This window comes from Crinia signifera, chromosome 1 (assembly GCF_055691185.1).
Source record: "Crinia signifera chromosome 1, ASM5569118v1, whole genome shotgun sequence".
Classification (NCBI taxonomy): Eukaryota; Metazoa; Chordata; class Amphibia; order Anura; family Myobatrachidae; genus Crinia; species Crinia signifera.
Window position 1 is genome coordinate 301,706,141 of NC_139217.1, and position 23,987 is coordinate 301,730,127.

Sequence of the window (23,987 nt, forward strand, 5' to 3'; positions counted from 1 at the left end):
ATGCACTCAATATCCCGTCAAATTACCGTTTTTTTTTTTCCAACTGACTTGCTCATACTTTAACATCCCAGTTGGCATAGAGGAAGAATCGAATAGTGTGCCAAGCGCAGTTAGGCACTGCGCCGAAGTGTGAGCCATGTTAGGGGACAAAGTACACTTATACAGTGTCCATGTGCACATATTGATTTTCCATGCTGATATTTTTTGAATCATTACTTTTGTCACTGTTGGACTAATACCAACTTCTGTTATCAACTTCTTACTAATGCATGTCTAACTTTTGGTGTTGACCTATTGACTATCTGACTAACTAGACATTGTATGTGAGCTGTACCACACCTGCTAAAATGGTGGCAGTACATGCAGGAATGTGTAGTTCAACAGTAGCTGGATGGCCACTTATTGCCCACCCCTATTCTGTTTGCTACTGTCTCAACCTTGTCCAGTTTTAATACATAGTATTTGGACATGCCATTTTTTTATCTTTTACTTTCTAAAGATTCTATTATCTGGAGTGTCAGACCTGGGGGAATCCGGGGAACAGTAAGTACAACTAGCTTTAAGAGAAATACAGCTTGTTAAAGGTGAAGATCTCACAGGGCAGGGTCTTATCGCCACTCAACGGGTATTTTCCTAATGGGGCATACACATGTGTGCTTGGCGATCTGTGCTAAGCGATGAAGCTAGGCAATTTCCCTTGAACTTCCAGCTGTCTAGATTGCCCCCACACACACAGGCCATCGCTATGGCCTGTACACAGGGATTGATTTGTGCTTCATTTCTAAGCGATCTGGATAGGCAGCCTGCCCCAAGCCCCCCGCCCATTATTTTCAGGCATTTTTTTTTATTTTATTTCTACTGCTGTAGCACCTGTGGAGTTTTATACAGATTAGCCTTCTCTTGCTGCAGCTGCTAGATACAGAGCAGCTGCAGCAGCATGACAGGAGTTTGATGACACCCGACTCCTTCCGCTCTGCGACGGACAAGCTAACCTTGCGGCTTGTAAATGCGAGGCTCGCCCTCTCCTGTCTGCATTTTCTTCACAGAGACCGGCGCTGTCTACGGCGCCCATGGCACTTCACTGACAGCACTGGCCACAGTCTCTATTACCGATTATCACTGCATGGACATAACAGGCTCCGACAACATGCTCCCCCGAATGCAGGCCACAAGCAATAGCCCAAGTGAGTGGGGGGTGGTCTGGCTATGCTGCAGTGCTGTGATGCATTACTGCACTGGGCGCCGCGATGGCAAGAGAAGGAGAGGGTGATTAGGAGGCTGCTGGATGTACAGAGAGGCTTCCCCTGTGACTACAAAGGGGGGGGGGGGGGGGGGGGGAGGGAGAGAAAAAGAGTATATGAGGCATGCTGTACTGCTGGGGGTAGATGAAGAGGAGGCTAATACCCAACCATCTCCGACCCACAGCATGAACCCAACCCTCCCCTGTGGCACCCTAAACCTCAACCATCACCCACCCACAACCTGACCCCAACACTCCCCTGCGGCACCCTAAACCCCAGCCATCCCCCAACCACAGCCTGACCCCAACCCTCCCCTGCTGCTCCCTAGTCCTTACTTTCTTCTCCCACAGTCTATCCCTTCCCCTCCAAGAGCCTTACCTTAATCCTTCCTTGCTGCAGCCTAACTCTAACAGCCAGCTGTGGAAGCCTACCCCTATTCCTCCTATACAACCCCCTCCCCCCCTGCCTACCCCTAAGCCTGTCCTGCTGCAGCCTAACATTTCCCTTCGGTAGCCGAACCCTTTCCTGCTGCAGCCTAAACCCCAACCTCCTCTATCTCAGCCTAACCCTAAGCTCCACTGGATGCTCCTGGGAGTCTCATTTTTTCGGAGTGAGTGCCTCCATTTTCATCAGCGACCATTGCTGGTTGCTGATGAAATCAGGATGCTCATTGAACAAATCGCTCTGTGTGTATGGAGCATTAGGACTTTTAACTTAATGATTATGTAAAAATAGGGGTGGGGGCAGCCAAAAATGTTGTGCCTAGGGGCGACCTGACCCCTAAATTTGCCTCTACCCTTTACATTGCTTTCAAATGCCTACCTATATTAGCAAGCAATGATTTGCTGTTCTCCCATCAGCCATCACTCCTTATCCAATCAACATGCATTCCAGGGTTACTACGGGCATTCCATATTCACAGTTCATGTTACAGTCAATGTGATTTTTGCCTATAGTTTCAGGCCAAATCAGAATGACAAACAGTATCGGCCAGATTTGGCAGTGTTTATGCTTAATCTGTGCGCTTCCATGGTTGCATGGTATATCGTCCAGTTGGACATTTTGTACAGCCAACTGGACTTTATGGAGGGCCTTATTTTGGTTCATTCTTTCTGACAAAATCCTTCTTAGATGGACAAAACCATGTGCACTGCAGGGGGGGTAGATGTAACATGTGCAGAGAGAATTAGATTTGGGTGAGTAATTTTGTTTCTGTGCAGGGAAAATACTGACTGCTTTATTTTTACACTGCAATATAGATCTCACTTTGAAGTAAAACCCCACCCAAATCTAATTCTCTCTGCACAAGTAACACCTGCCCCACCTGCAGTGCACATGGTTTTGCCCATCTAAGAAGGATTTTGTCAGAAAGAATGAACCAAAATAAGGCCCGGAATGAGGGATTGTTCTGTCCTTCATTAAATCTTTCTGATCTGTACCAAGGTAACGATAGGTCGGCCCGGCGGCCGTCATATTAGCCAGGGACTCATCACTCTAGCGTGTCATCAGCTTTAATGTTTTAACACTTTTTAAATAATCTTTTGTTTTATAAAAAATAATACTTTTTAACTGTTTTCATCATTTGAACTAATGCTTACAATTGTTAAATGTTTAGTTGATCATATATTTGTAGGATAGGATATAATACATGATTAATGTGAACTTGTATAAAATGAGAAGACAAATAATACATTTGATAACCTTTAACATGACTAGTCATTTAAGAATATATATTTATTTGATATATTTTAATACAATTATATCATTCTCTATGATAAAAATTGTTAAAGATTGATCATCCCTTCTAGTGACTTACAAACATAATCGTTGCATCTATTCATACAATGACTTTGGCAAATACCTCTGTCGAACATTCCCCGGCTCACAAATACACCCAGCATCAGCCCTGCACCTTCCTCGCCACATTGGCAGTATACTGTCACAGGTAGAATAATATATAGCTATTTGAGAAGCTTACTGTTTTTCTCAATATATAATGAAGCAAAAAAGTATGCTAAAACATAATTGAATGAAATTCTAAAATATTTTACTTCCTTATAATTAGTAATTACCACCTCCTGTTAACCATAACAGAAGTTACCACAGGCCCTACAACTCCATATATCACTATACATCACTTTACCAATGCAAACTTTAAAGTTAGTCATTTTTGGAATAGCCTTAGGGATAAATATATGTAATTATGTGAAAATTATCTCTTAGTGCAGGGGTTCCCAATCTTTTTTGAATCACGGCACCCTAGAGTATCAGAATTTTTCCAGGGCATCCCTAGGTCCCCCAAAAATTCAGAAAAATATATATAAAAGGAAGTAGATTGTGTTTATATGTAATTCTTAGATTCCGTTATGTGGTAAAGGGTAGGATTTGCATCTGTTTGTACACATATTTTATGATTGTCAAAACCAATCACTGGTTTTGTCCATAAATAATTGATCATAATTCATTTGAATTGGTCCTGGACCACCAACCCGGGGCACCCCTGCAAGTGTCCCGAGGCACCCCAAGGAGCCAAGGCGCACAGTTTGGGAACCACTGTCTTAGTGGGTTTCTCCACTGAGAATGGCTTTTCTGCACAGAATTCAGGAGCTGTTTTATCTGCCGCAGTAAGCCAACTAACTATAGTGTGGATTGGTTTTGTTGGTTTATAAAAAGAGAGGTGTATTTTACAGAGATTATTCATCCTTCCTCATTAAGCCTACATTTCTGTAATATACCTTCCATGAAAACAAGAAGAAAATGATGGCTAGCAGCATGGAATAACATTTCAGCGAGTCTACTCTGCAAATTTGTTTGTTGCCTTTAAACAAAGGAGGGACATACAGTATAGCCGTAGGCCATCATTTTTTAATATTCCAATGGTGCATCTGTGAATTATGAGATTAAAAAAGGAGATTGCAGAAAGTCATTATAAAGTCATTATAAGTTTTAAAATATCTGTTTAGAACTTGAAGGTCTAAATCTTATGGCTAAAGTTTATTGCATGTCTAACTTTTGTCAATGTCTAACTAATGTATGTTTAACTTTTGTTAACGTCAAACTAATTTAGCATGTCTAACTTTTGTCAGTGTCTAACTAATGCATGCCTAACTTTTGTTAACATCTAACTAATGCATGTCTTACTTTTGTCAGTGTCTGTCTAATACATGTCTAACTTTTGTCAATGTCTAACTAATGCATGTCTAACTTTTGTCAATGTCAAACTAATGTATGTCTTACTTTTGTCAGTGTCTAACTAATACATGAGCTACACCACACCCACTTTACCACTGTTTGAAACTTTGGACAATTTTTTTTAAAGGGTAGGCATTAAATTATCTCTTGAATAAACATGCATTAAATTATCATTATTTTGTATCAGTCCATAAATGCCCATTATAGGAACTGTTTCTTTTCTTTTTTTTCTCTTGGTGTCTTGCAAATTCTGTTCCTGTGTACTCCTCCCTAATTGTAAGAGTTTAGACCTGGGGTAGCCTACTCCAGTCCTCGAGAGCTACCCACAATTAATGTTTTCCAGATCTCCTTAAAGAATCACAAGTGAAGTAATTAGCTCCACCTGTGGATCTTTTAAAATGTGTCAGTGAGTAATGAGTGCACCAGTGCAGCAGCTAGGTTCTCTGGAAAATGTGAACTGTTGGTAGCTCTCGTGGACTGGAGTTGGCTACCACTGGTTTAGACTATTGTGAAGGTGTATATTTAGTTTACTAACCTGACTGTTATGTAATGGTGCACAATTGTCTTGTGGTTTCCTCTGTTGGTAAAGATGGTGAATTTCTTGTGACTTTCTGTCTCCCCAGCAGCTACTGTCTAGTTTCACTACTGTACATCTCCAAGCAGGCCCCTTTGTGAGTTCTGATTTCTTTAGCATCACTACCTAGTGGAACTACATCTCCCAGCACGCTACTCTGGGATTTCCTGTTTTGCTGCCCCTGTGAAATGAACGCACCCCTTGTCATATTTCAGATTGGTTTTATAAAGGTGGTATGGGTCATAGGGTCAACACAATTAAGGTTGACAGACTATAGGTTGACCACTATTGGTCAACAGTGAACATGTAGGCACATTGGAAAGGTTGATATGCATTAGGTCGACATGGTTAAAATGTCGACATGGAAAATGTCTGGCGTTTTCGCTTTTTTCCACCACTATGTTGACATAGGTCGACATAGGTCGACATAGACACCTTGTTCCCTTAGTATCCTCAGTGCGCAGAGCATCTCAGTCCCCAGCATATCCAGACTATCCTGTCAAAGCCCTCTGCTCACCCGGAAGTACAAGGGTCTTTCTGCTGCGCTGCTCACTGGCAACCGACCTGGACTGCAAGTGGTACCCTTTCCCAGACTGTACATGAGAGCTGCTTCTTGTTGGGGGTGCACAGCACAAGTATCAGCAGCAATACAGTATATGTGCTAGTAGTTGTATTAATGGGATCAGGAACATGCTACTGTATAAGTGTGGGTGTACATGGAGGGCAGTCTCTCACAGATATTAGTAGATGTGTCGGCTCACACTTTCTCCCCCTCTTCCGACTGCTAAGTGGTTGGCATGGTTAGTCATAGTGCAGATATGGGAGCTGACATCCATGGTATTGGCAGCAGTATGTAAGGGTACAGTTTGGATTGTGTGGCAGTGTGTTTGCAATAGAGGGACTGGACACAATACATGTAATAGCCACTTAGTGCATATTGTGTGTAATGGGTACCACCATGTTGTGGCATAATGTGTATAATGGGTACCACTACTGTGTAGTATAATGGGCAATTTACAATTTGCCTTTTGGATCAAAAACCCTACATAAGTCTCTGCTTATAAAGTTTTGACAAATGTAGTCCCCAACAGGCAAATCATATATTGTTTGTAGAATCCTGAGTTATCGTCTTTTCTGGGGTATATATAGTATAACAACAGAGCATACAGGCCCTAAACGCTTAATCTGACTGACTGAGAAGCTTTGGGTTTATGGAATGTATTTTTGAGACAAATTAACACTTCATCTATTGGGATGGCTCTAGGGGATTAAATTTAGATTTGACTGTAAATAGATACAGACAGGGCTGGCAGATTTGGCATCTATTTCTATGACAAGTGGTTGTTGGATGTTGACCTCAACTATGGGTTCATTGTGGCTTACAACATGTATGTTATTTCTTAAGCTATTACTGTAAAACATAGTTGCAGCTGAGCTTTTGGTGAGAAGACTTTCCTGCTTATTGGATGATTTTATATTGTTGCAATCAAATTATTGTGGTTGTTAAATAATGTTTCAGCTTTCTATTCACCCATTCTTTCACTTCTAAGGTATGTATCCATTGTTTGAAACCTAATTAATTATTTTAAATGAAATTAATATAGCTGATACTTCTTGTCAATTTCAATTGAAGCTGTTCTGGGAACTGGTATATTTAATATTCACCATGGGTTTGGAATGTCAAAGCATAGTTTAGTGCCATAGCAATTTCCAGGGTTATCTGATGTTTTTTTTGTCTGATCATTACATGAGGTTGTTTTTCGAAGATGTGAACCCCTCTCTGACTAACTGTCTCCCTGTTTTTCCTGAAGGTGTGTCTGTGGGATTGGTTGAAGGAAATGTATGGATAAAGAGGTGATGAAAGCTTACCTAAAAGCCATTTTCTTTTGATTTATTGCTGCAGTTAAATGTTGGGATTGGTCCCAATGACATTTTTGATCCAGAACATGATATGGATTTTGCTGTTAAATTTTTGGTCTACTTTTTTACATATTACAATACAAAGTTGTTCCCTTTGCTACTTTAAGATCGTAAATCAGACCTGTATCTAACACATCAAAGCCATTTCCAGGCTGGCAGTGAGAAATTAGTATCTGGGAGTCAACAGTTAGAGCAGTTGTTCTCAATCTTTTTTGAATCACGGCACCCTAAGGGTATCAAAATTTTTTTCACGGCACCCCTAGACCGCACAAAAATGTATTAGATTGGGTTTATATGCGATTCCCAGGGTTAGTTATGTGTTAAAGACAGGATTTGCTTCTGTGTGTACATATTTTATTATTAGCAGCCATCAACACTGGTTTCACATAAATAATTAACCATAATTAATTTGAATAGGTCCTGGACCACCAGCCCAGGGCACCCCTGCAAGTGTTCCAAGGCACCCCAGGGAGCCACGGCACACAGTTTGGGAACCACTGAGTTAGAGAATGAGTCACAGCACTTGTTTAGGGAAAATGTTTTTAGAACTACCTAGCACCCTGGCAGGCAGCAGGTCTAAAATACTAGTTCAGTATAAGTAAACAAACATTACTATGGGGAAAATAAATCAAATATTGAGTTATATAGACAACTAGGTGAAAGTAATTATCAGTTTAAATTGACTCAGTATGGGAATGGCAGACTGAAAGGATCAGATTCACATACTCAGTGTGAGCACTTTGGAGGCAATGATAGTACAAGGTGACAACAAGCGGGTGAACAAGAGGGAGGATGGGCCTGCCTGTGAGAGATTATAGTCTATATATAATTTACATGCTTGTATAGTTATTTAGCTGGTTTTAAGGTTAATTATTTTTCTCTGGTGTCTCACCTACTTAATTATTTATTCAAATACAATGTTTATATGTAAATTAATTTAGAAAAAGTAATTATTACTACTAGTATATTTCCCAACATTACTGAACATTTAAGGCTACACAATATGATGCAACCAGATCTGTTCAAACTATACTCCAAAATCTTGAAGCTACAGCCCCTTCTTAGCTATTCAACGTCATGGATGGTGGAGAATAATGTTGATTAGCATTGGATTAATGGGCTGGGAACATTTAAGACAGGGGAGTCTGGCCTCACTAATAATATGGTGTGCCTTGGTAAACGGTTGGAATGGCAAGAGTTGCCTCTCTGAGCTGACAAAGGGGAGAGAGCAGGATGCATGGATGCTGCAGTTCAGGTTTGATTGCAAAGTAGGGATGCCCATTGGTTTGGTCTCCATCAGTGGTTGCCATTGAAAGTGATAGTGCTTTTAGCCATCAATCGTAGTACACTATGTTGGCATACACTTCCAGTACACTTATATTATCTATCAAAGATTTCACATGTACAGAACAGTTGCACATCCCTTACTGCACACTCTATTAGGTGGCTGATACTGAAACTAGCCTGTCAAGTCAGCAAGGCGGGCCAGTCCATCCAGCACAGGGCTGCTAGCTGACAGCATAGTAGTCCTGCACAGCAGCTGCAGCACTCGGCAAGAATGAATAAACACTCATGTCTATTAATGATGAGGATCCATCGATGGGAAACCATCTGTTTACCATCGATGGGAAACCATCTGTTTACCATCGATATTTTAAAAAAAATGAATCACCTTTGGGTGGCAGCTATAGAATTCTAATCAATAGCCATCCAAAGTGCACCGATAAGATTGTCTCATGAAAGGAGCAGGGCCAACAATGTTGACAGGGCAGGGCCAATGCCATGTAGGCATGTAGAACTCTATTATACACTATAATCTCCAATGTCTCCCTATATATAAAATAGTGCAAACATTTAATCATTTTGTACAGAAAATAGAGATACAATTCTAATACTTATGATTTATAACCATCCATGTGGCCAACTAGTGATCATCATGATGGGCCTATTATTATGTGGATGCCAGGAGCTGCAGCTCCATCAGCCCCATTTTTAATCTGGCCCTGATTAAAGGGCAACACACTATGGTATTATGGTATTTGTGTAGTTTCATGGCGGCACTTCCCTACGAATCGCATCATATGCAAATAGCATGCAAATCATATGCAAATATCACATACGATTTGCATATGATTCGATCCACGATGCGATTTTGCACACCCCCACTATTCACTTCAGCCCAAAGTGTGGCGAGTGCTGCTAGCCCCGCGAGGGGACGCGGTACGCGGCCTTGAGACCTGTTCATATCCCCACTATCCATGACGGCGTGGAGTTGATTTTATAAAGTGTGGCGAGCGCTGCGAGCTACCGAGCCTGAAGCGTGGCAAGTGCAGCGTAAAACGAGCCCCGTGAGGGGACACGGATTAGATGACATGTATTCTGCAGCCCCTCGTGGGGCTCGCCATGCTTCGGGATCATTTTTCGCTGCGCTCGGTGGCTCGCTGCACTCGCCACACTTTGTAAAATCAACTCCACGCCAACATGGGTAGTGGGGGTATAAACAGGTCTGGAGGACGCGCTTGCCACGCTTCGGGCTGATGTGGATAGTGGGGATGTGCTAAATTGCATCGCGGATCGAATAGTATGCAAATTGGATGCAAATATTGCATGTGATTTGCATACGATTTGCATACCATCTGCTGGGAAGTGCCGCCGTGAAACTACACAAGTACTGATATTTGTAAGCAAGTCACCCATATTCAAGTCCAATGCTGGGCATACATGCTATGATTGTCAGTGGATCAAGCAGATAATCTCAGCGTGCATGCAAGTGACCAATCCGAAAACAGCAATTAGTCGGGCATGCTGGATTGTTGATCATGTCCCTCTTACACACTGGCTGCATCAGGCAGTGTATGCCCTGTCATGGCCGGTGGGAGGACATTGCATATGTTACATTTTATTTCATTTATTTATTTAGCAAATTAAGTACCTTTTCAGCATACAGTACATGTTTTCTTAGTTTTGCTGCTAGTTACAATTCATTGTTTCTTTTTAGAAATCTCTGTTGAGCTAAAGCAATTATGGTTGACAAACACAGTTCGGGGTAAATTTACTAAGATGGGAGTTCTATTGAAGATGGAATTTTGAAAATGGTTGCTATGGGAAACATCCCATCTTCAATAGAACTCCCATCTTAGTAAATTGACCCCTTAGTTTACCACGCAGACAGACACAGACCCTAAGGCAGCGTTGCCTAATGCTGCGGGAGAGGGGGATGACACTGCACGGGAGGGTCACACACACTGGGGGTCAAACACATTTCCACAAATACACATGCATGCACACACACACATGTATACATATTGAGCCGGCTCCTGGTGCTGAGGAACAGGGGCAAATGCAGGATTTTCAGAAGGGGGTTTCCAGAGGGGCGGAGCAAAGCACGGAGATGGACACTTAGGTGACCCAGTATATGCCGGGTCAGTTAAAGTATTATAGATAGACCAAATGTACATAAATAATAATAATAATAATAATAATAAAAATATATATATATACATACAACAGCAGTGTAGACCCCTGGGTGTAGCAATGTATTGGGGCCCCTACCGATCCTCCAGCGGTAGGGGTGGGGGAAGCTTTGATGTCCTGCGGGTGGTAGGGGGTATTATATCAACCACTGAATAAAGTGGCCCTGATACATAACTTCCAGGGTGGTAGAGGACAGCTTGCTTGATTGCAGATATCTCCAGTTCCTGGAAATAGATTTCTTAGATTTTAATGGAATTACCAGGTGTGTGGAGCTGGAGCAGTAACCAGCTGCTGGAAGGCTAATATCTCTGGTTCTGGGAACAGTAGAGACAAGCTACTAGTGTCCATCAAAGGGAGAGAGTCCTAGCTTTTGGAATATATTTAGGAAAAACTCTAAGTCAGACAGAACCGGAAATATATGACTGGGAAGAGCAATTAAGAGGCTTGGATGGGGACCACTGCTTTGAAGTCAGATATCTCCGGTTCCCAAGGGCCGATTTTTTTAATTCTTGTTCCCATGGAAAGAGGGGACCCTCAGCTTTCAGCCTAGGGGCCTTAGACTCCTGGTGGAGGTGTTTATGGGTACTCAAAACCCCCCCCCCCCCCCTGCGTGCGCCACTGGAGGAAGACACTGAAAGGGGGGGGGGGGGTACTGCCAGGGCTTTAGAAAAGTCCAGGTACTTATTCCTAAAAAAAAAAAGTTAGGAAATAAAGGACTTGCTGTGGGAGTGAGGAAAAAAAGACACAGTGATGTATATAGAAATCAAAGCTTCTCAATTTCAGTTCTCTACTTGAATTGAATCTTTCCCTCTAGACTGCAAGCTCCTTGGAGCAGAGCCCTGTGAGTTCTGTAGACATAAATCGTTGTTAACAACGTGTGGAGCTTAAGTCATTGGTGCTCTAGTAGATTATCTTTAAAACCTGGACTGTCAGAGGTAAATTTACTAAAGCTACTAAAAATGAAAAGAGGTGATGTTGCCCATAACAACCAGTCAGATTCTGTCTATTATTTTTTAAGATACAATCGAGAAATCGGATTTGTTGCTATTGGCAACATCGCCTCTTTTAGTTTTAGACGCTTTAGTATATTTACCTCTAAGCGTGCCTTGAGGACTATACTAAGGGGTATATTTAGTAAACTGAGGGCTTATAAAAATGGAGATGTTGCCCATAGAAACTTATAATTTATCTAGCACTTTCTAAAAAAATGATAGCTAGAATCTGTTTGGTTGCTATGGGCAACATCTCCGCTTTGTAAACCTACACTTTAGTAAATATGCTTACAAGACTCCCATGGTAAGATGTACAGTATATAAGATTGCATATACTCTGCAAAACATACTGCCCCTATCACATGCAGGGTGTGATCAAATAGATCTACAGTATGTGTATTAGATATGGGGAATTATGTAGCTCTTTCATGATTTGTTTAAAAATAATGTCATGCTGTTGCATTAAGGAATATATACTTCAGCATCATTAAATTTTCAGTAACGGAATTGTTAATTGTATGCCCTGTGTTCTAGCCCACACAGTAACACACTTTGGTTGATCCTCCCCCTGTCAGTGACAAGGACAGTTGTCTCCTAACACATTCCTGGCTTGCTCATCTCTTGCAAAGGATTTACCCAACACTATGCTAAAAATCTACACTTCACGCACTTGTGCTGACCTCGCCCTTTTGTTCAGATAACACTATATTCGGAGACAGATTCATTTTGTAAATTGATACTTTTCTGTTATCAGCTGTATACTGTAGTATCAAACCAGCACATGTTGAGAATGCAATACAAAAAAGGCTGAAGGGTTCTTATGTATCAGATAGTCCCTTTTCATTTTCTCCATCCGATCATGGTTTCCTGTGCTTGTCTATGTGAGTACAGCTACTTGCAGTCTTGCATTGACATGCTGTACCATTAGCCAGCTTTAAACAGCATCCCAGGGCGCTGAGATCTGGGAGGCTGAAGACATCCTTGTTGTACTTAATATACAGGTGGCCGCTGTAGAACTTCTACTCTGGATTGAAGTTTTTCCTGGGTTGCCTAGAATCCTTACACCAGCCCTTCCTGTGACGCTAACATAACATGCTCACTAAATAGACCATGTTTGTGATCATTTCAAGCCACCTCCCAGTCACAAGGAATATTTATCACTGTTCCACATTTCTGATGCTTTCTGTCTTGATTGTATACACTCTGTGTAACACTTGTGCCATAGGGAACTTTTGGAACTTTTCACTAACGACTAGTCAGAAATCTGCCAGAATGTTGGCATTGCATGTGGATTTTGGCTCTGATTTATTTTTGATTACTAATACATTTGCAACTGCGATTCTGTACAGAGAAGCAAGTTAATGCCAGTGGCACGAAGGCAAAAAAAATGTCTGAAACCCACAGTTAATTGGCATGGATCCAAGTCCACTGTGTGGGTTAACGTCAGACTCATGACATTCAGCCTTCTGTAGCAAGCAGACTCAGCTTCACCGGCGGGTCCCATCTCACAGTCCAGTAGCAGCTGTAGGTGCTGTTCCCTATTGCAGCTGTTAGCACAGCTCCAGGGATAGAGCCAATTAACTATGCAGCCAGTGGTTTAACTAGATGGTTGTAGGCCCCACAGCAAGAGTTTGTAAGGGCTCCTCTGTAACATCCAATGGTAAAAACGTATATAGCACATGTTACTTCCATAGGAAAGGTGGGCTCCTCTCAGCTCTGAGCCCCATAGCAGCTGGTCACATTTGGATCCCACTGTGTAACGCACAGGTGCTGCTGTACCTGCAGGTGCCCATGCAGGGCTTGGAGCCAGGAGGCATGCGACTCTATTGCCTCTGGGCAGCATACATCCCAACATTTTCAACATCTCCCGGAGGGACCCCCAATGCACGGCTCCACCGCACACACTTCCCGTACGGGTTCCTGCTGCATTGCTGTTTCTGTTTGGAGTTACCCAAAGGCCCATGGGAGCGGCTGTCACAGCTAGGCATGCATGGCAGCTCCTCCTTCACCATTTCACAAACACTGTATAGTGAGCTGCTGCACATGTGCAGGGGCTCCGAACACAGCACGATCAGAACTGATCTCTAATCATGGCACTTCTGAACTGACTTTCCAGAGAGAAAGGGGTCTGTATTATCCACTGAGTGGAGTGCAGGGTACGACCCTGAGCTGGCCCAATAGGAGCTTTCATTTGCTCCCAGTGGCCCAATCTGCCCCCATGATTAGTCCAAAGTACCGGCAAAATACTTGTATAAATGGTCTTATTATAATCCAATTAATGAGTCTTTGTTTTAGATTTGTGTTCAAATGTAGCTAAAGGCCCATCTTTTAGTGTGTATGGGCCAGCGATCCCCGACTAGCGATGATGCGCGCTCCCTTATCATCATTAGGAAAGTGGTTAATCTGCTTTTAAAACCAGCATGCCTAACGAACATCGCTCAGTGTGTATGCGCTGAGCAATGATGGCTAAAAGATGAACAGCTGCTGACCCGGCCTCTCTCCCCCTGCTCCCTCCCCATGCTGCCTCCCCCTGTACCCATCATGCTCACCTGCCCTGTACATGTGCAGCAGCTCATTATACAGTGTTTGTGAAATGGTGAAGGAGGAGCTGCCATGCATGCCTAGCTGTGACAGCCACTCCCATGGGCCTTTGGGTAACTCCAAACAGAAACAGCAATGCAGCAGGAACCCTTACTGGAAGTGTGTGCGGTGGGGCTGTGCATTGGGGGTCCCTCCCAACAGCGCCATGGCCGCTGCTCCAGCACCCCACTCCCGCCCCCCACTCCCGCCCCCTTTCCCCCGTCATGCTCAGCCGGCCTGGTTGTTGTGATGGTGCTGCAGTCCCTGCTTCTGCCCACCACTCCCGCCCTCTGCCCCCGTCCTGCTCACCGAGCCTGGTTGTTGTGACGGCGCCGCAGACCCTGGTTCCGCCCACCGCTCCTGACCCCTGTCGCTGTCCTGCTCACCCGCCTTGCTAGCAATATATTGCTGAGCAATATATTGCTCTGTGTCTCCTGTTCATCAGCGACCAGAGATGGTCGCTGATGAAAAAGAAACTGCCGGGGGAGCCTGGCAGTGGAAAACAGCTGGTCGCAGGAGCATGTTCCTGTGACCAGCGATCACTACAGGGGAAAAAACGGGAGCTCGAACCAGGCGATATATCACCGGTGCACACTACCATCGCCGGTGCACACTACCATCGCGAGGAATTTCCAGCGATATTTGCAATAATCGCCCCCGTGTGTACGCACCTTTAGCTACAAAAGTGGAAGCAAAAAAAGTGGAAGCAAGGAAGAGGTAAGCAACTATCGACCAGTGAGCCTTACATCAGTAGTAGGGAAATTGATGGAAACACTCTTAAAACAAAGAGTTGTAGAATATCTCAAAACCAGCAATTTACAGGATCCAAAACAGCATGGGTTTACTGGGGGAAGATCATGTCAAACAAATCTTATTGACTTTTTTGACTGGGTGACTAAAGTAATTGATCAAGGTGGGGCTGTAGATGTAGCTTATCTAGACTTTAGTAAAGCTTTTGACACTGTCCCACATCGCAGACTGTTAAATAAACTTGAAAGCTTGGGATTGGATTCTAAGATAGTTGAATGGATAAGAGCGTGGTTGCAGGACAGAAAACAGAGAGTTGTAGTAAACGGAGTACAGTCAAAGGAGGGAAAGGTTACAAGTGGAGTACCCCAGGGATCAGTACTTGGACCGGTGCTTTTTAATATCTTTATTGGTGATATTGCAAATGGAATTGAGGGTAAAATGTGCCTTTTTGCAGATGACACAAAGGTATGCAACAGGGTAGACACACCAGGAGGGGTAAAACAAATGATTGAGGATCTAGGCAGATTAGAGAAATGGTCAAGAGAATGGCAACTACAGTTTAATGCCAAAAAATGCAAAATCATGCACTTGGGTCTCAGAAATCCAAAGACTCAATATAGTATAAATGGCACTATAATGGAAACTACTGAGGAAGAGAGGGATCTAGGTGTCACTATTTCAGGGGACTTAAAAGCAGGTAGGCAATGTAACAAAGCAATGAAGAAGGCAAGTCAGATGCTTGGTTGCATAGGGAGAGGTATCAGCAGTAGAAAGAAAGAAGTAATAATGCCACTGTATAGGTCATTGGTACGACCTCACCTAGAGTATTGTGTTCAGTTCTGGAGGCCATATCTCCAGAAGGATATAAATACATTAGAGACTGTACAAAGAAGAGCAACTAAAATGGTGCATGGCCTACATCACAAAACTTACCAGGAAAGACTAAAAGATCTTAATATGTATACTTTAGAGCAGAGAAGGGAAAGGGGGGACATGATAGAAACTTTCAAATATATCAAGGGCTTTAACAAGGTACAGGTGGGAGACATTCTTCACAGGAAGAGGAGCAACAGAACACGAGGACATGCACTGAAACTAGAGGGAGGAAGATTCAGGGGAAATGCGAGGAAGAATTTTTTCACAGAAAGAGTAGTAGATAAGTGGAATAGCCTCCCAACAGAGGTGGTAGACGCAAATACAGTAGTACAATTTAAACATGCTTGGGATAAGCATATTGATATTCTTACAAAAAAATAAGGATCAAATATGGTTTGAGGTAACATGTTTAAAAAAAGGGGCAGACTAGATGGGCCAAGTGGTTCTTATCTGCCGTCAAATTCTATGTTTCTATGTTTCTACATCTCTATCCTAAAGTGCAAATTCACTTTTTTAAATCAACATGACTGAAATAATACCACTGCATTGTTTTACAGAATAATAGATATTACTTGCATTTATTCCGTTTTCTTTGCTAATTAATAACATCTCTTCTCCTAGGCACTTTAATAGAAAAGTCCCTAATGAAATTGAGCTAATGCCAGTCTTTGCCATGGCTTTCTCTTTAGATGTAGCAACATTTACTTTTTAGAGCCAGAAAATGTGTATTACACTCACTTTTAACTGCCTTTCCTCCTACTGTGTTGATAAGTCATTCAGTATTGTTTCCAAGGAACTCAGTAGCTATGTAAGTTTAACTATTATAAAAATAAGATGGCCAGGCATTTACTTATCACCACTATCAAAACTACAGTGGCTGCTTCTGCGGAACTCAGACTGTGAGTCATTACACTACCTCAACTATATTATTATTATCGTTTAATATCGAATTACAGCACAAGGCAATTTAGGAAAAGTAAATAGTAAATAAAGACAGATGTAGCAGGGGACAGGACACTTATACAATTACACTGGACAACAAATTTTAAAAAGTTTTGGGATCCTAATACCATTTTCACACTGCCTAAATGTTTTAAAAATGGTATTTTAAAAGGTATTTAAAACGGGTCTGAGCCTTGACATTGCAGTAGATTACCGTTTTAAATACCATTTAAATACCATTCACATCAATCAACCCGTTTTAATTCCCTCAACACGTTTCAAGGCAGAATGCAGGGAACAGCCTATCACAGGTCTGTAATATGTTGTTTTTTTCTAAATACCGTTTCAGAGCCATTCTCACTGCATAAAAAACCGGCTCTGAAACGTGTAGGACTCTGCTTTTTAAACGTTTTGAAATACCGGTTATCTTTAACCGGTAAATCAACTCTGGCACTTTCGCACTGCAGCCTTAAACGTGTTGACATGTGAAAAAAACAGCAATATACCGTTTTACAAGTGCAGTGTGAAAGGGGTATAAATTAAATTGAAAGATTTGTTGCTGTTTTATAGTTATTGACTTTTGTTGTTTTCCAAAACAAATAGCTTAATATACATACACAACATTAACAATAATACAAATCATTGCTATTAATGCAGCTCATAGGTGCCGATTTATGTTTTTGCTGGTGGGTGCTCAAGCCAAAACTATAGGGGAGTGGCTTCAAGGGGAAGGGGCGTGGTCACAAAATAATACCAATTAATATTACGCAGCACAGTTGTCTCCAATATTCAAATAAACAGCGTGGGGAATACTTTATAATGTATGTGGATGTAACTGTTTTTATCCAGATATCAAGGTGAATAAAAAGCTTGAAATGTTGAAGTATTACTTCTATATGTGATATGCATTTTCTGAGTGCCGCCTACATGAAATTATATATATAATTCTCCTTACAAAATTCAATAGAAATGACAAAGTGCCACCTAGTGTCAATTATAACTATTGACATTCATTTTCTATTACATTACATTGTTTTAGGGAGTTGTGTCAGAAGTTAATAAAGTTGTATTATGAAGTGGAATAAGTCAACATCAGAAATGTTTTTATATACAGTAGCAAAACAGTGGTTGCTTTTTTTTGAAAGCCAAACTGACCCCTTAATGTTTTAGTGCTGAACTAGAGTTCAAGGCAATCGAGGCTGTACTGTACATAAGAAATATAGCTAAGGCAGTGGGTCTGTTTCTGAAATTAGAATTGTAATGCTGAATTCTTATGAATACTGGTTCAGCTAACATATGGTTGTGTATGAATGTACTGTAAAGCTGCGTACACACAGGGGAGATATGTTGCTCAGCAATATATTGCTGAGCAATATATTGCTCTGTGTCTCCTGTTCATCAGCGACCAGAGATGGTCGCTGCTGAAAAAGAAACTGCCGGGGGAGCCTGGCAGTGGAAATCAGCTGGTCGCAGGAGCATGTTCCTGCAACCAGCGATCACTTCGGGGGTAAAAATAGGAGTGCTCACCCGGCGATATATCGCCGGTCCACACTCCCATCGCAGGCAATATGGTCACTCAGCGACCATATTTCCAGCGATATTTGCAATTATCGCCCCCGTGTGTACACACCTTTAGCTACATCTCTATCCTAAAGTGCAAATTCACTTTTTTTAAATCAACATAACTGAAATAATACCACTGTATTGTTTTACAGAATAATAGATATTACTTGCATTTATTCCGTTTTTTTTCTAATTAATAACATCTCTTCTCCTAGGCACTTTAATAGAAAAGTCCCTAATGAAATTGAGCTAATGCCAGTCTTTGCCATGGCTTTCTCTTTAGAGAGATGTAAATGTAGCCACATTTACTTTTTAGAGCCAGAAAATGTGTATTACGCTCACTTTTAACTGCCTTTCCTCCTACTGTGTTGATAAGTCATTCAGTATTGTTTCCAAGGAACTCAATAGCTATGTAAGTTTAACTATTATAAAAATAAGATGGACAGGCATTTACTTATCACCACTCTGAGAAAACTTAGTGGCTGCTTCTGCGGAACTCAGACTGTGAGTCATTACACTACCTCAACTATATTATTATTATCGTTTATTATCGAATTACAGCACAAGGCAATTTAGGAAAAGTACATAGTAAATAAAGACAGTTGCAGCAGGGGACAGGACACTTATACAATTACACAACAAATTTTAAAAAGTTTTGGGGATCCTAAATGAAATTGAAAGATTTGTTGCTGTTTTATAGTTATTGACTTTTGTTGTTTTACAAAACAAATAGCTTAATATACATACACAACATTAACAATAATACAAATCATTGCTATTAATGCCGCTCATAGGTGCCGATTTATGTTTTTGCTGGTGGGTGCTCAAGATAAAACTATAGGGGAGTGGCTATGATCTCTATTAAGGGTCAGATTTGGAGATGTGCGTAAAGCAAATGTTTACACACATCTCAGTGGTTTGGCAGATGCGCACTCAATGTATCAAAGTTGCAGCCCCACTTTTCTATCTCGGTATCTACCTCACCCCACATCTCTCTCCTTCCTACCCCCCTTGTCTGTCATTCTCTCATCTCTGTCCCCCTCTGCATTTTTCTCTCTACATCATCTACACATGTCAGCTACTGGCACTGACGGGTGGGGACATAGCTCCATTTGTTTCTCACTAGTTTTAATGGAGTAATATTCAGTTGTATCTGTCTATTGTGAATAAGACCAAGTAATATACGATGGATGACTGTTCTTTAGATGTAATGCATTGACGACCAGCATTGCCTGTTGATATGCTCAGTATATGCATTATTGTTAGCCTGTCTTTATTAGACACACCATTATCTGGAGTAAATAATGTTACATTTCTGCCTTGTATTTCCGCAGGGACTCCGGATTATATTTGCAGATGCATCAAGAATCATTTTCCGACTAAGTGCCTCAGGTACTGCAGGGACCACGCTACGAATTTATGCAGAAAGTTATGAAAAGGATCCAAGCAAATACAATAAAGAGCCTCAGGTAATTGGATCTCCTTTTTCTGTTTGAAAACTGGCAAAATATGGTATAAAGCGGCATCATCTACAAGCCATACCATTAAAGGTAATGTATGACAGACAGATAGATTACATTATTGCCCTTGTCTATGGGCCTTATGCACATGTCTACAAAGTACAGATACTAATACGGTGCTCATGTCGACAAATGTCAACATAGACAATGAAAACCCATCAAAAACCTGTCTGCCTTTTCCTGTGTCAACCATTTACATGACAACCTTTTGCTGGTGTCGACCTTTTGTTGTTTCAACTTATTTCCTGTCGACCAATAGTGGTTGACCTATTAACTGTTGACTATAAGCCTTTTAATCCACGCCCATATAATATTAGGGGGTCAGTTTATCTAAATCACATGCTTATTGTGGCAGTACAGACATTAGCAGCAATGCAATTTACCAATACATGGCTGGTTTAGGACCCCAGCAAAAACTCTGCAAGATTTTCTTTACTTCTCTGACAGTATAACACACTCAGCAAATGGCCTCTGTGAAATGCTATGAGGTGTAATAAACTGGTAAAGTTCAGGGAAAGAGTCTATATAGGTTAACATAAAATCTGCCACTTCCTATTGGAAGTCCAACCTGCCAGTCACCAAGGCAGTCCCATTGGGAGGTGTTCCCTGGGCTGCCAAGCATAAGCCTCTAAAACCTGGGGATTGCACATACGTAGTACCTACGTCGGTACTGCACATGCGCCGGTCCTGGTGCCTGTCTTCTGTATTATACAGGCACCAAGATCGTGATTACTCTTCTATGGGCTGTTGCCGAAACATCCCATTGAAGCTGGCCGCATGCGCAGTAGAGAGGTTTGATGACAGGCGCCGGGAAAGCAGCATCTGAGGTGGGGACCGGGAGGAGCAGCGGCTGCGGCAGGGAGTGGTGCCTGCATCGCAGCCAGAGGCAGCCCCTCTCCTGCCAAAAGGTACGAGCCACCACTGTAGGTTAATATAATTGTAGGGACCAACATAATTAAATATTCCTCTTGTATCAGGCAGAGATCACGTGGTGGTGGTGCACCCAAGAGTCAGGAAGACATTATTCTGCATACAAAAAAGGAGAAGAGAAAGACTTGTTCTAGGGCACTTCTTATTCAAAATGAAGCAGTTAAAATATAACTTTTATCAATATACTTTAAAATATAATGTAAATAGAATGTCTATAGAGTCTTGTTCTTTCTTTTTTTGTATGTGAAAATACAAGGACCACAAGATAAACAGTGATGTATCTGTGTTATTCCTGTTGTTGAATAGGAGACAGCAGTGGTAACATATTACTCTGCCCATAATTTCAGAGAAAGTGGTTATAAACATATTTGACTGAAGATAAGAACCACTTGGCCAACTACATACTCACAATTAGAGTGTGGAAGGAAACCCACACAAATTTGGGGAGAATTTACTGACTCCATACTGTTAGGTATTGTGGGAATCCAACCCATGACCTTAGTTTTGAAAATAATGCTGCCCAATATAACAGCTTTATAAATGGACACCTTGGACCCTTAAGAGTTATTTTTTCCTGTATGTGTGTGCTACCAACAGCTGGGCAAAATCCCTCTCACACTGAAGCCCAGGCTCTGGCTCTTGTCCACCCTAGGATACTGAACACTGGTCAGAGATAGGGCTTCATCTATTGCCTTTTCACACTGCCACCGAGTCCTGGAATGTCACAATTCACACAGGATGCTTAGAGAAATCATATCCACGTGCTCCTGAAACAGCCAATTAGCAGCCTTTTAGGAATGATATGGATCTGCCTTTCACACAGAGCTAGTACACAGGTAGCACCAGCTTACCCCAGCAATAGCATACATATGGATAGTGGTAGATGCTCAATTAGTTCAGCAATACCACTCAGGTGCATGAGAGGGGGGATTAATACTGAGTAAGTAAAAAAGACATTCCCCAGCTCACTGAATGGTATTACTAACCAATCTTGAACACTACATGATAATAGAATTTAGAGATATTGGTTACATATACCTGCACAATAACGCAATAACCTGCATTCTTGGCTCAGTGTAAAAAGGGTGTAAATGACCAACGACCTGATTTAGCATGGATGGATGACAAGATGATCAGATCCCATGTATTATTGCACGATTTTGGGTCCTTTTTTAGCTGATAAAAAAGAACTGTAATTGAATAGCGTGATAATGAAAACTGTCCAGAATCAAACAACCAGGCCGTTTTTATTATTTGAAAAAGATTGCAGTAATTGAATCAGTGTAATCAGTATTACAGGCACTTAAAGGGATGGTTATCAGGCTATGCCAGTTCCACATGCTTCAGGTTTATCAGTGGTATAGACACTTTTACATTACTATTACATATAGCAACTTGGATTTTAAATTTAGTAGAATTCACTTTTGAACAACCAACATTCTTCCCCCCCCCCCCCCCCCCCCTCTCATGCGGCACTTCCTATCTCATTTCACTCCTCATTTAAGTCATACAGTAGACAATTGACAATCGGTTATTTGTTAAGCATGTGTTGTATAGTTTTCTGGTGCAGAAAAATATGATAAAAAGAATTGTGCTTTGAATACAACTTGCATCCTAAAACTGTTGTAAGTGGTCTTAAAATTATCTGGCTTTTATTTGAATTGGATCTAGAAGTGCTGTAGAGTGTTACATGTCTAGCTAATTCCAGTCTCCTCTTTCTATAGGCAGTACTGGGCCCTCTCGTAGCCATCGCTTTGAAGCTTTCACAGATTCATGAGAGGACTGGACGTAAAGGACCCACTGTTATCACCTGAGCTGACATCACATTGGGCCAAAGAGTGTATGAGAGAGAGAGAGAGAGAGAGAGTGAGAGCGTATTCTATCTTCAAATAATCAATGCCTTTATTTTTCCCGGATATGCTTTTTTCTCAGAAGAAATGACACAGTGTATTGAAAAACAAAGCAAATCAAGACAGTAGCTATTACATTATCACTTGTCCAATGTATGGCAATATGTAACATAGACACAAAGATAAGATTACCTTGGATGGGGCAAGAGCATGTGTCCTGTCTTTTTGTGATTTTTTAAGACACATTTATTCACTGTCATACAACTTGTAGCATTGTGGATTTAAATAAACTAAAAAGTTATGTCTCTTGTTAGTGGATGAAAATAAGAACACAGTATATACATATTAATGTATCTAATTATTATACCAGATAAATCACAGTTACGCTATTTTCAGTTAAATTGTTTGACACACAGTGCATCTAAACCAAAAAGGGAAAAGGCTTTTTTAAAACTTCATGGAAGAGGCATTTCTTCACACGCGGAACATACGAAATGCTATTTCAGGTGTTAGTAACTGGGGTTCCTAGAAAGGGGTAGTCATGGAGCATTGCACTGTGTTGTGTAGACAACTAAAACAAGTACACTGTGCAACGTGTTCTAACTACTCCAACATCATTTTTTTCCCAAAATCAATATCGTCATTGAGATTCAATGCTTACTATAATCATTGCATGGATTTACAGCTATTATTCTGAATGTGAAGATGCCAATAGAAGTCAACATTTACCTGACTACAGCTTGTTATAGGTAAATGGCATCTTCACATTGCATACTGTTTATTAGTAAGTCATTCTATGAGGTGTGAAGTTTTATACTTAAGGGCAGTATTCAATGAGAAAAGTTCTCCGTGTTTTGTGGAGAACTTGTGCTTTGTTCGCCTTGGACGGAGCATTTTGCTCTCCAAAAGCGAGCAACCCTATTCAATGTGAAAAGACAAATAAATCGCCCTACACCAATGAAAAGCTTGTTCCTGTGATGTTTAAACCATAATAAGTAGATAAATCTGCTACTAGCGTAGTTAGTGCATATACCTTCATGAGCTATATTTTCCAGACACAAAAGTGAAAACTGATTGAGCAAGGCTGTTAAAGGGACTATGATCCTGCTAGTTGGGGAGAGAGTATACATACATTCATGGGAAAGCTAAATCACAACTACACATTTAGGTCTGAGAAGTTTTGCATTACTAATAAGAAAGTTTACAAGCAGTAAATGCTATGCAAGCATTCATACATACATACCATGGCGGCACTTGTGAGTGTTTGGCCCAGGTGCAAAACTATAATTTGGGCCCACCTCCTCCACTTCAACCCAAATTCACAAAATGCCACACGACAGTTGATGGGAGTAGTGGGCCCTTTAATACTGCAATGCACCTGCTGCAACAATGGTAGTTCTGCCTCTGCATCCATCCATCCGCCCATACAGTGCTTGTTATATACTCCTAATCACATTGCGTTCTTCCTTCCCTACCCTATTGCCTCTACAGTGCTATGTGTTTTATTTTTAATTTTCACACTGTATTGTGTTTACAAATTCATTGAATGCATCAACATTATGTAACCTGAGCTTTTCAAATAT

The 23,987-nt window shown here is 41.4% G+C and overlaps 1 protein-coding gene across 1 annotated transcript in view; it reads left to right on the forward strand.

Moving 5' to 3' along the window:
* The window catches only part of PGM5 (phosphoglucomutase 5), a 118,079-nt gene extending 94,849 nt beyond the window's left edge, over positions 1 to 23,230 (forward strand). The window contains exons 10-11 of the mRNA XM_083186061.1: positions 19,439 to 19,573; positions 22,279 to 23,230. Coding sequence (XP_083042187.1) covers positions 19,439 to 19,573; positions 22,279 to 22,368 — 225 coding nt within the window. The 3' untranslated portion in view covers positions 22,369 to 23,230. The remainder of the gene's footprint in view (positions 1 to 19,438; positions 19,574 to 22,278) is intronic.
* The last annotated feature ends 757 nt before the right edge of the window (positions 23,231 to 23,987 follow it).